The sequence below is a fragment of the Lupinus angustifolius genome, chromosome LG07, assembly GCF_001865875.1.
Source record: "Lupinus angustifolius cultivar Tanjil chromosome LG07, LupAngTanjil_v1.0, whole genome shotgun sequence".
Lineage (NCBI taxonomy): Eukaryota > Viridiplantae > Streptophyta > Magnoliopsida > Fabales > Fabaceae > Lupinus > Lupinus angustifolius.
In genome coordinates this window covers 17,476,307-17,491,600 of record NC_032015.1, presented here as the reverse complement: position 1 = coordinate 17,491,600, position 15,294 = coordinate 17,476,307, and the positions used below count along the sequence as shown (strand labels likewise).

The 15,294-nt window shown below is 27.3% G+C and overlaps 2 protein-coding genes across 2 annotated transcripts; both read left to right on the top strand.

The window, feature by feature from the left end:
• Positions 2,947 to 6,834, top strand: LOC109353060 (xyloglucan endotransglucosylase/hydrolase protein 2-like). The gene is made up of 5 exons (XM_019595244.1): positions 2,947 to 3,058; positions 3,169 to 3,332; positions 5,099 to 5,199; positions 5,270 to 5,478; positions 6,459 to 6,834. Exons 1-5 carry the CDS (start codon positions 3,009 to 3,011, stop codon positions 6,832 to 6,834), a joined length of 900 nt encoding a protein of 299 aa, XP_019450789.1. The 5' UTR covers positions 2,947 to 3,008.
• On the top strand, positions 8,967 to 12,193 carry LOC109353018 (xyloglucan endotransglucosylase/hydrolase protein 2-like). Its single transcript, XM_019595208.1, has 4 exons — positions 8,967 to 9,408; positions 10,152 to 10,252; positions 10,602 to 10,795; positions 11,752 to 12,193. Exons 1-4 carry the CDS (start codon positions 9,228 to 9,230, stop codon positions 12,137 to 12,139), a joined length of 864 nt encoding a protein of 287 aa, XP_019450753.1. The 5' UTR covers positions 8,967 to 9,227; the 3' UTR covers positions 12,140 to 12,193.

Below are 15,294 nucleotides of genomic sequence, written 5' to 3'. Positions count from 1 at the left end.
TAAAGGGAAGCAATTTCGAAACTCAAAGAAGACAGATGAGCATGGTGAACCAAACTAGTATTATTAGGGAGGTTGAATGATGTAATTCATTTTTGCATAGTGTATGAGATTGTAATTGAGCTTACTTTGTAACTAATCCACTATAAATAGAAGTATTAGTTGGTTGTTGTTGGTTAACTAACAACCACAAATTTCCAAAAACAGAAACTTCTTCTCTTTGCATATTCTTCCTCTAATTCTTTCATTCTTTTTCTAAAATCTGATTCTCAACAAAAACAAGAAGTGGATTACTTCTATTCCAACATAACAATGACAAGAGCTACACTTCCACCAAAAATCCAATATTTAAACTTATATAACCCCATAAGTTAATAATGATGCAAAAAAAACATTTATAGTACCAACCATGCAAGTATGAAGTATACAACAATAAAATTAAACTCCAATTTCTTCTAACAACCAACACCTACAATGTTTTGCCTTAATTTGAATCTCCTAAGAACAACTTGTAGACATGGAAGATAAATCATAACATGGCTTCAAGGGCAGTATAGGTCCGGTTGTGCCCACAAAAGAAAACATAAAAATATTTCTCACCATTTATTAATACTTTGGCTAAAGAGTATTAATCATCAAAGGTTAATTTACAATAAACTTCTTACTTGGAAATAGTTTATAGAAATAAAATTGACAGTGCAGCATTGATGGGTATGCTATGTTATAATTTCCAATTATTTGAATAGTGAATGTTGATGTTGATCCAACATCTAAACCAAGAGTATACTCATTCTAACCATTTCAACATGGCCTTAGTTCTAAATTCTTAATAGTTTGAAGCAGGGTTGTTTTTTAATTCAATAAATTTAATACAATAAAAATTATATAGATGAAAATTATAATAGGTAAGAATGATAAATTTAATTTTAGAGATAAGAAGATTTATGGGTGCTTTAAATTATGGTTTTGATTGTTGTGGGCGTTGTTATGTGAATATTTTTGTGATTAAAAAATATTTTTGAATTTTATGTGGTCTGATATGGACCAAATATAATCTGATGTAATTGCTCTGTAGTTTCATGTGGTACATCATTGTGATTCAGTATCAAACTATATTAAAAAGAGTGTAAAATCTATATACTGACAGTGTAAAGATTTATACACATGCATACTATCATCCACCTTTCATTTTGATTACTTTTTTTAAAAAGTCAACAATAATTAAACATCAATGATGGATGATACAATGACAGTGTATAAATCTTGTACACTGTCAGTGCATACATCATTTTCTCTATTAAAAATGAAAATTACTAATGAATGTAAAATATGGCAAAAGTAAATTATGTTAAGAAGTGAATTCCTTTATATATACTACCGTTTTTGGAGGCAGAACCATTTTCCTGATTCATTGAATTTAATACTATACATTAATATTTTCATCATATTATAGACTAAAATTAAAAAGTAGAACCATAAAAATAATAATAAATTAAACATAGAAATGATAAAATGTAAGTTTGAAATACAAATTCTCAATAAGGATAATACAAGAAGATAAGAAATTAACATATCCTAATTAATAATTGTATTTATATAATATATATTATCATTATATTTTACTGATGAAAGCCTTTAAAATAAAATCAATGTTGAGTATGACTATTTTATAATAATTCTAAATATACTCAATCATCTAATTCTAGACTCTAAAAAAATTAAACCGTTGGCATGAGTGACTAAGATGTTTGGCAAAGACACTGTCAAGGTTGTTAAAATCTTAATAGAAAATTAGAGTAGTTACTCTAATATTTTATCTAGTTAAATAAAAATATACTTCAAGAGTCATTATAACCAATATTTTAAAATTCGAGTCGGATATCAAACCGAAAGAAATCTTGTATTAGGATTAAATGGTTAAATCGTCCGATCAGATTGACTATTTTATATATAATTAATAATTATCTAAATATATAACACGGTTGAACCAGAATCTCTGGTTCAAAGTGGTTCAATCCCTTATTCGGTTAAAACTGCAAACTATAACCGTTTTTAAATCTGGTCAAATATCAAACTGATCAAACTGTATGGTATGGTCGGACCTTCAAAACACTGTTTATAACACACAAATATGCTTATAGCTGTCCAACAAATCAATGGATTCCTTGATTATGTATATCAATTAGTGAAAGGATCCTTAGTAATGATTTGCATACTCATTCATTGTAATTCAGATGTAGTCGAACTCATCTAAGCTTTAATTAATAACAAAATGAGTTCTAATGTTAAAATTACAGGGTTAAGGTATAAAAAAAGAAAAAATGCTCAAAATAGTAAATTATATTGACCGAAATATGAATGGTGATGTAATGATATTATGTTTATTTGATGATTCAAAGGACCTAATATTAACCTATATTTATACTAATATTGACTCCTAATTAATTAAGAAACAAATGATAAAATAAAGTAATCTTAATCCTAAGAGATATTTTAAGATATTCTACATAAATCTAAGATATGAACATCATAATATAATATTATATATATATATATATATATATTATCCAGATATTTTCTTAAAATATTGTAAGATATTGGTTCTGTCCTAATTGATATATATATAAAACCTTGTTTAAAAATGAATATAGAAATTTATAGAACATATATCTACTTCCATGTAACATCTTACTTAGTAATATGGAAGGGCCTTTCATGAAGCACAAGAGGAACGTGAAAATTTACCAAATTGAAAGGAACTAATAGGATATTCACATGCTAATTATGATCCACAACTTGTATGCTAGCTTCTTTAATGAATCTGTTACTTTTCATTTCTATTTTCTACCTAATCAAAAATCTTTCTTAGAGATTAGAAATGCCATCAAGATTCATTGTCATGTGATACAATAATAATGTTTATATATAATCCATAATCATTGCTATATAATTAGAATGATCACAAAAATAGGGATACACAAATTGCATTGCATGTATAATTATTTCACATAATGATTCCTCTACAATACAAACAAACAAAGTGCATAGTCTCATATCCTAGGTATAACATATAGTACACAAGAGTGTTTTTATCTTTAAATTCTACTTGCCTTATTTAAGGTAATTTTTAACCTTAGACATTGTTTTTTTTTTTTTTTTTTGCTTTTGCAGCTTTTGGTTTGTTCCACTCTTTGTGGCACTAGCCATGATATGTGGTAGCAAAGCTTTTGATGTTAGGTTCCAACAGAACTACAAGGTTACATGGGGAAATCATCATCATGTGTTCTTTGTAGACCAAGGCAAAGAAGTTCAACTTTCAATTGATAAGACTTCAGGTTTTTACTTGTAATAGTAATTGTTGGGAGAAGGTGGCAATATATATAGTTGGATTAATATATTTCATAACAATATAATGGAAGATTTGTAAGAAAAAAATAAGTAAAAAAAATTGATATAACTAAAGGGTAAAGGCTATAAAATATTGGCTTCTCACATTTCTTCCTAAACTAAAGGCTTTGATTTTGGATATGTATACTTTTGTTTATACTTCGAAATAAATTGACTTTTAATTGTAAATTCATGCCAAAAAAACATATCCTAATCCCTCTTATATATGTTGAGTATAAGTGAGTTTTCTTACCTTATATTCTGATAACATCATCAAGGACACCCTATAGTTTTTCTTGGAGATTGAAGAGAATCAACAAGTCCTATCACACTTAGCAAATAACATGGTTTTTAATGTCACCTTAGGGTTCAATCCTCAACTTGTATATAAAAAAGAGTTTGTTGAAATGGACAAAACTCATTTCTTTAATACATCTTCGCTTATTAAAAAAATCGGTGATTGATCTTACACTTTAGAAAAGATTAGTCTTTGGTTGTCAACTTAAATACCCTTAGTGCAAAATAAAATATGTGAGGAGAAAATTTGAAATTATAAATAAGTATATGAGAAAATAATGTTAGGTGTTGATGTTAAATTTTATTTAATACTCGTTTCTTATTTATAAGAACAATCAAAGTGCGTTTTCTTATCTTAGTAGGATGGTTAATTGGTTACTCATTTGATAGGGTTGTAATTAAGATTCAATTAAGTTTCTGTATGCTTAAAAAATATATAAGACTGATTAAATCACCATCAATAACTATAGCTTAATCAAATAAGTACTGAACTTCAATAAATAAATTAGTTTTGCTCTAGGTATATCTGTCATCCATAGTTTGGGCTAATTCTAGGGTTTTTACTAGACTCAAACTCAGGTTATAGCTTTAGCTACAAACTAACCTTTACCATTTTTTAAATTTGGACTTAGTCCTAGACCTAAAGTTAATCTGATCATAAATGACGATCAAGTTAGCCTTTGAACTCAGACCTAATACAAGATTCGATTAAATATAATGCATATATATTTTAGATAAAATAATATTAATATTACTTATTATTATGGATACGTAATTTGACATATAAAAATGATAGGTATATATATTGTTAATCATGTATATATTACGAAAAAATTAGAGAATCAATCATACTTTTGGCCAAAGAGGTATCATTACTTTTTACACAATTAAATAGAAACACATAAAAATATGATAAGTGAGTGATCATGGGATGTGTCGGCTCATGCTTGTATCCTACCCAACCCTAAATATTAATTGGGTCTAATTTTTGAACCTAAATCCGGCCCATGATCCAACGTGATCAGACTATATTGGGTGAACGGGTAGGGTCGAGTTCTGCTCACCCCTACTTTACCATATGAACCAACTATCTGTTGGTACTAAATAAAGTAAAAGAAACTAATAACATAAATATAAAATCACTCTCTCTTCTAACTAAAAATAAAATTAGTTTACTAGATTCCAACTCACTGGAATAATAATTTATTCGGATTTGAACTCATAATTCATTTTGCAAATAAAATTCTATAATTTTTTTTACTAGAAAGTATTAAATAAAGTATTCAAACTAGCTAGCAAGTATATAATAGCTTAATTATATAATATGAACATAGAATGAATTAACATTTTTTACATGTACCCAAAAAATAGTATACTTTAAATCTTTGAAACATATTAACTTTTGTTAAATATGTAGGGGCTGGCTTCCAATCAAAATTGGACTATGCTTCTGGATTCTTTGAAATGAGAATAAAGATACCCAACAAGGATTGTAGAGGAATTGTTACAGCTTTTTATGTAAGAAGTTTAGTTTTCCATGATTGAGTACTTAATTAATGCTACTAATTTTCCTTATCTTTTTATGTAGCTAACTTCAAAGGCCTATGATGAACATCTTGGAAGAAACCATGATGAGATTGACTTTGAATTCTTGGGCAATAATGGAGAACCTTATACATTACAAACAAATATTTTTGCAAGAGATGAAGGGGGAAGAGAACAAAGGGTTCACCTATGGTTTGATCCAACAACAAACTTTCATACCTATGGAATTCTTTGGAACCAACACCAAATAGTGTAAGGGGACTCTCTTTCTCTTGTAGGGTTTAAAAAAGATAGAATTAGGTTTTTATTCATTTTTTTCCTTTTCTTAACCAAAAGCCATATAATTATAAAAGTAAGCATATTTCCATTGAAAAAAGAGAAATTAGATAGCTTCATATATACATAACATAATGTAATGGATCAAGATATAAGATGATGTTCTATTGCTACCTTAGTTGTACATCTTCAAATGGACACACTTTCCTTTTTTTCACATTACAAACAAGATTTTTTCCCCATTTTCCATTTATCCATTTATATAATACATATCAACATAACATATAACTTAATATTTTTTTAATCAACAAGACGTTAGTCTACTAGTGTAAGACCCTATTGGATTCTAAAATATACCAAAAGGTCAAATATTTAATTTCTAAGAATGATACTTGTTGGGATGAGAAATCGTGCATCCCATCAGAAAAAATTAATTCTTTAACCATATGGTAAATGATTATATTTCTTATACTAAATATAACATAATTTATTTTATACTGTAATCATATATCTATCATACACTACTTAAATCATTATAACCAAATACATATCTAGTGGTTTATTTTTGGGCATGTGGTTCCACATTTTTTATAGAGATTTCCTTAAAAGATAAACCTAATCCACACATAGTGCCAACAGGGAAAAGAAAGATAGATCAGAAGACTAGCTTCCTTGTGTATATATGTTTCTCGTGTTTATTTGCATTTACATTAATATGTACAATTGAATTTTATCTGAACAGTCAACATTAAAAAAATACATGCATGTGACATTTTAAGTGATTATGTGATCAATAACTAACTTTTAATCTTAACTATTCTTGTATAGTTGTAAGACCTAGATTTATTATTCTCACAGTTTTTACGAGAGATTTGTTATTACTTCAGTCATTATTTAGATATATATATATATATATATATATATATTTTTATTTATTGGTAGACAAATATTTTCAGGTTTTATGTGGATGACACACCAATTAGAGTATTCAAGAACAAATCAAACATAGGAGTGAATTATCTTTCACAACAAATGCACATTACCTCTAGTATATGGAATGGGGAACCTTGGGCATCTAATGTGAAAAGAATTAACTGGAGACAAGCACCATTCATGGCTCATTTTCAAGGTTTCAACATTCATGGCTGCCAATATTACAATAAACCCAACAAAGCTTCATGTTATTCTCCTCATTTATGGTGGAATCACAAGAGATATTGGGAACTAAACCATCAACAACAAAGAGCATATGAAGATGTAAGGAAGAAGTATTTGTTTTATGATTATTGTTCTGATAGGGGAATGTTGCATAAAGAATGTAAAATTAAATGAATAATAAGTGATAACACCTTTATAAATCTAGAAATAATTTTAAAAAAATAAATACAAAGTATGCAGTATAGATATTGGTTGAATATTTGACATTATTCTCGAGTAACTTTATTATGTTTTAGACATTAACCATCAGCCTGCAATAGTTTTGAAAAAAATGTAATATGAATTAAGTATTGTATTACAAAACAAACCTACCATGAAAACAAGACAACAACAATAACAGTTAGAAACTCAAGTGAAATATTGGTTGAACAGTTCTTATAATTGACATGTTTTATACATTTAACACATGTTGAAATAGTTTTGTAATATGTGTTTATTAGTCAGAGAGTTAGTAAGATTAGTTGCTTGCTTTACAATGCATTGAATATATAAAATTCATATTTTGGCTTTCACGGTATGGTTTCCCCCTTTTACTTAGAATCTTCCAATCAAATCCTATTAGTCTAGCTTCTACGCATGTGATTCTTAGATATTTGGTAGAGAAGTATATCTGTTGTTCTATAGTTTGTATCATCCCATGTATCATACGTTTTTTATTGGTCAGAAAAATATTTAATAATTAAATTTTAACTTAAATATATTTTTTCTGATAAATCATAAGCTCATGACACATGGAGTGGCACAAAATGTGGTAGGAGATATCCCTCTTCATTTATCTTTGGGCCTTGAGTGGGCCTTATCTTTGAATCATGTTGGCGACCGGTTCATTAACCTATTATTGCCTCTCACATTCTTAAGGTCTTTAAAATTCAAAAAACAAATTGTTAAGGTCTTTAAAGAATTAAGATATATAACGTGTTTATTAAAAAATGTAATTTATGATTTGAAATACAATATTTTTCATCTTTGATTTCTTAAACCACACCCTTAAAATATATTTGCCTAAAAGTTAAGAGGAGGAAAACACATGGGAGAAGTTATGAGGGATTTAATTTGATTCCGTAAAAAGTGGTTGTAGAAAAGGGATAAATATCCCAAGTAATTAAGGATCAGACTCCTTTAAGAAACCCCATAAAGTATGGATTAAGAAATTGCTTTTTTACTTTAGAGTCTTCTGTTAATATATTATTATCCTATGAATAGTTTGCTCTCCCACATAAGCTATAAGCTCATAAAAATCCATTATTTATTTTTTAACAAGAAAAAAAATTGATTAAATGGGTAAGAGTATTTCTAGCAGCAAATAATTTTTTTCATTTTTATTTGGGTTTCATATATTACTTTATAATTTATCATAACTCCCTATAAAATAAGAAAACATATACTTTCTTCCCACAATAATAAGCATTATTTTTATTTTTATTTGGATCCCACAACCTACCCCATACATTTACATTTCACAATAAATATAACAAAATATTAAGAATAATTACTTATTTATTTATTAATAAATTAAAAATTATTATAATTAATTATAAATATAAAATGTAAATTTTTTGTTGTTTTTTGTTCTTATAAATAAAAAATATAATTGCTACCAAAAATTATTCTTATAAATAAAAAATAAATTATAAATAAAATATAATTGCAATCAAAAACTAATCTTATTTACTAGAATTATTCTTATTTATGAACACAACTCAAAAAATAAAATATTACATTAGATAACATAATAAAAATGTTCTTATTCTCTTAAGAATATTCATCTAATTCATACAATTCTTAACAAATGTTTGTTATGCAACGAAAATAAACAAAAACCGGGGATAGTAACTTATATGTTCCGGATTATATTTGTCAAAAACCATAGTTTATCATGTATAATTATATGTTGTATTATTTTATCATGATATTCTTATATCGAGCATTGTATATTATATATATATGCATATATTCTCGAAATGTTAACCATGAATTAGATAAATAACAAAATGATATATTCAAAATGAAACTCAAGGTCAGAGTAGGTCATATAAAGCAACAAAGTGAGACAAAATAAGAAACTTTATGTAAAAGAATCAAAACTTTACTTTGCATCATTGCATATATCTACATTTTTGCATATTGTACAATAAGAGCTGGAATATTATGGGTTTATATCTGGCATGACACACCTATACTTTTTGAAATAGACGGAGCTTCAATTTGAAGATATTCTTCTAAAGTTTTTTTTTCTTAATTATTTAACATAAAATAATGGGTTTATAGGTACCTAAAGTCTCTATTAACGTTGCTTCTGAACTAAGCCATAATGATGTGAATTGTTATGGAGGATAGTATTAAGAAGTCAATGGCGTATTTGCAATGCAATTATGGGTCATGCCACTTTATGCTTTCTATGAAGCTTAAGCTTACGTATTCATTGTGTATATATATATATAATAGCCCTTTAGCCATAGGTTCAAAAAGAGTCTAAAATTCAAACCCTAGCTAGGGTTAACATAGATATGGGTTCTATAATACTATTTGTTTTTCTTCTCCTTGTAGCTTCAAATGGTGTCCTTAGCAAAGGAAACATGACCAAAGAAATAAGCTTCCATCAAAACTATAAGGTTATTTGGGGTGATAACTTTGTTTTGTCTTCAAACCAAGGAAAAGAAGTTCAACTCAAAATGGATAATTCTTCAGGTTAATATCATTTACCTTCTCTTATGTCCCCCATGCAACTCTATTTGTGTAGGTACCTTAGTTATCAATGGTGGTATATGTAAAATCTCACACATCAACTTTGTGACAACTTTCGGTTTTATAAGGCCGACTCTCTCTTATAAAGTCGAAAGTTGTCGCATGATTTGTTTTTATAAGATGTATAAATATTATTTTTATTCTGCTGTTCCTTTTATCGTATACATCAAGATATATAGGCCATAATGAGAATTTTTATTATTATGTTCATGTGCATGTATACACGACATTTGCACGAGCATATTTTGAATCTAGGATTAAAAAAATCAAAATATGAATGTATTATGAAGAAGCATATACATAATAGAAACATAAGTATAATGAAAGCAAATAAATGGAAACATAAGTTTGAAGAAAGCATGAGAGCCTTCCAACCTGTTTCATATAGGATATAGTAGTGTCTCTTAAAAAAAATTATCGACAAATGTTAGTATGTCAGTATTTGGTATGAGTGAGACTCAAATTCTGAATATTTTTCACTTTACCTCTAACCATCAAACTACATTATAATTGATTATATATTAAATGATTAGCCCCAATTTTGCTCTATCAAATAAATTTAACATAAGATTAGCTATATTCACATGTTTAGATTAAATTATTTTACTTGTACATACATATATTTATTTATTTTGTTACTTGTCACTATTTCTCAATGGTGATTTTTTTTTTAATTTATTATTTAGGATCTGGTTTTGGATCCAAGATGACTTATGGCTCTGGATTATTCCACATGAGGATCAAATTACCAAATAGAAATTCTGCAGGAGTTGTCACTGCTTACTATGTGAGTATTTTAAAATATTACCAAAATTGATTTTTTTACTAAGCAAAAAAATAAATTCAAGTTACATTCCCGACCAAAAAAATTATATTATTGCATGACATCCAAAAAAAATAAAAAAATTGTCGTTAGTGAGGCAAGACCTTTGTATCTTATTCAGATCGGGTCACGAATTCTTTAGAGTATCTTTTATAATTGTTTTATATTTTTATTTAATTATAATTGCGCTTTTGTACTAAGTTTACATTTTTAGTGCGATTAATAATATTATTTTTTTCCCCGATAAAAAGCACTAATCTAAAAGATATGTATATATATATACATGATTGATTGATAATGTATTTTGGTGCAGCTAACTTCACAAGGAAAGATGCATGATGAGTTAGACTTTGAATTCTTGGGTAATAGAGATGGAAAACCATACAGATTACAGACTAATATATTTGCAAATGGGCAAGGGAATAGAGAACAAAGAATTCGACTTTGGTTTGACCCTAGACAAGATTTTCATACTTACCAAATTCTTTGGAACCAACATCAAATTGTGTAAGATACATGTGTATGCATGGTTCTTTTCTTACTTTGTTGTATTAATGGTTAAAAAAAGTACCATTATAAACAAATTTCTATAGAAAAATGGAATCGGGCATCAACTTTTTTTATAACAATGCATAGCTTTTTTTCCCCTTCCAAACACATGAATGGGTTATATAATGCATAGCTGCGCTTATTTTAGATTTTTATATAGGATTTGAATTTGACTTTACAAAAAAAATGTGAAGTTTTGAACAAATTTTTATGTAGGCCAATGCAAATAAAACTTATAAGAACCTAGAGTCAAAATAGCAATAAGGTTTACTAAATTGGTATGACTGATCAATCTATCCATTGATAGTGTAAATATTTATATACATGTACTCTATTATCTACTATTCATTTAAAATATTTTTTTTAAAAGTCAACAATAATTAGATATTAATGGTTGATGATACACTAACGATGTATAAAACTCATATACTGTCAGTACATATATCTTTTTCTCTTTTTAGATATGAGCTCATTAAAATTTATTACATCAAAAAAGTTTCCTATTAAGTTAAGGTTTGAAATTTCTCAATTTTAGTCACATGTGTTATTAGCAGTATTTGTTCATTGATAATTAATTCCTTTTAGTATTTCTATATTGGGTGATATTCACTTTCAAATTTATTATATTCTTAATACTTCTAAATTTCATTTTTTTTTTTCATTTATTCTACACATTATCCCTAAAAAAGACATAACTTTATTTTTTAATTATTTATATTTAAACATCTATGATATTATAACATATTTATTTATATCCTCTTACATTACAAGGATATATGGTTAACTAAACTTTTTGGGTTTATTTAACATTCTTTAACTATTATTATTAACAACCATCAAAGCAATGTGATTAACCAAATTATATGAAGCAATATCCTTTTTCCTTAACTAATTATAAATATTTTGATGTGCAGATTTTATGTGGACAATACTCCCATAAGGGTATACAAAAATAAAAGCAACATTGGAGTAGGGTACCCTACAAAACCAATGCAAATACAAGCAACTTTATGGGATGGAGATAGTTGGGCAACAAATGGAGGCAAAACCAAAACAAATTGGAAATATGCACCATTCAAAGCAAACTTTCAAGGTTTTGATGTTAGTGGTTGTCAAGTTCTAAGTTCATCAAATAATTCTCAAAATTGTTTTTCTCAAAAGTATTGGTGGAATACTCAAAAGTTTTGGCAATTGAGCCCTTCCCAACATAGACAATATGAACATGTAAAACATAAATATATGACCTATGACTATTGTACTGATAGGATAAGGTATCCACAACTTCCATTGGAGTGTCTTTAATTACCTAATTATAGGTACAAGTATTTGCTTGTAAAAATTAAGGTAAGAAATTCAACTGCCCTCAGTTAACTTTTTTATAATAATTTTTTTTATTTCTTTGAGACTAGGGGTACCTAAAAAATAAATACTTCTAACCCACCAACAAACTGCATTGATAAACCAATTAGAAAAAATAATTTTTGTTTATAACAATATGGTGTTCTCTATTAAAGAAATGAGAAATTATTACATGATTCAAGATCAATAATGTTAAGCACATTCATACAGAACATATCAGTGATTTAAAATTACACTAGTTTAAATTTCTAAAGAAAAAAAATACCATATACAATTATTAATCAAATCTATATTAATGAATAAAGATTATATTAGTCATTATTATAAATAAGCTAAATCATTTCATTTCATTGATCCAGTATTATTAATATTGTACTAGTCATCAAACCGATCAAAATATTAGTATGATAATACAGTGATTCATTAATGATTCATTAATTAAAAGGCATATTGGTTTAATTAGTGAATCACTTCATATCATTGAATGAATAAATGTTGTATGGTCATTATTAAAAATAAGTTAAATCATTTCATATCATTGAACTGTTATTAACATCATGTTCATCAATCATTATCATACTAATCAAGATACTAATATGGTGGTATAATGGGTTAACTAATAATTTACTAATTAAATTACATACAATAAAATTAGATATACATATATATTATACTAATATTAATTTTCAAAAAATAAAAAAGAATGTGATAAATACTTTTATTAGAGCATTTGTTTAAACAAATTGTATAACTTGGTGGTGGAAAATATTTTAGAAGCACAAACAAAGGTGATGATTGTTTCTTTGATCTTCCATAACAACTTAAGTCATTGTTATAAAATATTATAATTTTAAATGAAAATTAATCGGAACGAACGATACAGTTTAAATGAAAACCAATCGATATATCTGTTTTTTATTGATATGGTTGCATGACTAATATAATTAATGTATTATATCAGTATATAAACTGTTTTACTAGTTAAACCGGTCGGTAGAGTACTTTTTTTAGAACACTGCATTGAACTGTATCTTCTTTTATGTTTCTTTTCCTAAAATATTCCTTACAAACATTCCAATTCTTCTGAACATGAATATGATTTACAGTGAACATGAGCAACACTGTATTGCCCAACCATGGCGTTTTAAACATTGGTGTATGCCAACTTTTTTATTATATTTTTATTAACTATTTAGTTAAACAAATATGATAAAGTCCTTAATATAATCAATTGGATAGTGGATACCATTAACACATGATTTGATGATAAAATCAGAATGGTTGATAATAAGCACATTATCTTCTAATTCCAAAAGCTCCCACACATTTGCTCTTTGAAAGCCAGGAACCAAATGCATTGCTCCAAAGAGATATATAGGAGGATTTAGTAGGAGAATATATCATTTTTCTGTAGATAATTAGTTAATTTTAACTCTATTATATTGCTATTGGTTCATTATCCCAAAGTTGCTTCAAAATGACTTGGCTCCAAGAAGTCTAACCTATGTTGGATCACCATTTAACATAGTTGCTAGGACATTCTCTTTCTTGGAAGGGACATTAAGTATATGATTTATGATGTATATGAAAGTAAATCATATTTAATCCTTATTTTCCATATAAATTCTTATCTATTATTACTTAGTTTAGGTTAAATGTGGTTTATCTATTATTTTGTGAAAAAAAATAAAAACTTAGGATAAAGATCAAAATATTGAGAGATATGATTTGACAATAATGACCTACTTGCTAGATGGGTAAGATAATGCAAGATTTAAATTGGATTCAATATGATTAGATTTGATAAATCATATTGGCAAATATAAATATAATGTATAATAAAACAAAGATTATAATAAAGTTTTATTTGATTTCTCTAATCATTTAGTATGGAGTGGTCACCAAAACATTTCCTATAGATAGAGCCTAGGAATGACAACATGGTGAATTGGGGTTGTGTTTTTACTTACCCAACCCTGAACACGAAATCCAAAACCCGAACGTGAACTCAAATTAAGTTGTGTTGAAAACAATGATACCATCCCCGAACCTATCGGGTTTCAAGTAACTCGAATCCTATATATATATATATATATATATATATATATATATATTTATTGTAATTTTGTAATTATATATATATTAATCGGGTTTGAGGTATGGTATCAACTATATCAAACCCGAACCCGAAAGTTGAACTCGGGTAAAACCGAACCCTATCACATCGGTTTTCCCGTTAAATTCAGAATAGGTATGAACAGATATCCAAGGATTCGGTTTTCATCTTCATCCCTAATAGACTCCTTCGAAAATCATGTAAACACACAATTTGGGTGAGCAAAATACATCACACTCACCATTAGAAAATAGGATTTATTTTACTCTCTCCTTTATTCATCTTGGGCAACCACGTACGTAGAAATTGGCAATAGGCCAAGTAAGGGATTCATTTGAATCTTATATCATAAGAGTAGGTGCAAGCTTCAAATTAATGAGTTTTATTGCTTAAGAGAGGATATTACTCATTATTGAATTGTTTACTTTCTCAACTTAAATTTCATGGAAAATGTGATAAACGTTAATTCATTATTTTTTGTTTTTTATACAATTCATTAATTTTGTTTGGTAATGTCTATGGTGGAAACTCTTCTTTAATATTTTTTTAATTATCTTTATTTCTAAATATTGTTTATTATTCTACTCTTTAATTTTTTAGTACTTTCATAAAAGTGACTAGAACACTAAATTAGAGTATTGCACCCATCAATGCTATGAAGCACGGATTCGTCAAACACCCTCACGTGTCGGTGTCCGACACGTATCCGACACGGATACGCTCAGATTCGCGAAGGATATATATTCATAGAGTATCCAAAAATTTAAAAAATAAAATAAAATAAATAAATATTAAGACACGCATCCGATTCGTTTTCAATAAAATATAGGATATATGGATTCGTTTTCAGTAAAATATAGGATATACAGATTCATTTCCAATAAAACGAGATAAGATAGATTTGTTTCCAATAAAACAGGATAAAATAGATTCGTTTCTAATAAAACAGGATAAGATAGATTCGTTTTCATTAAAATATGAT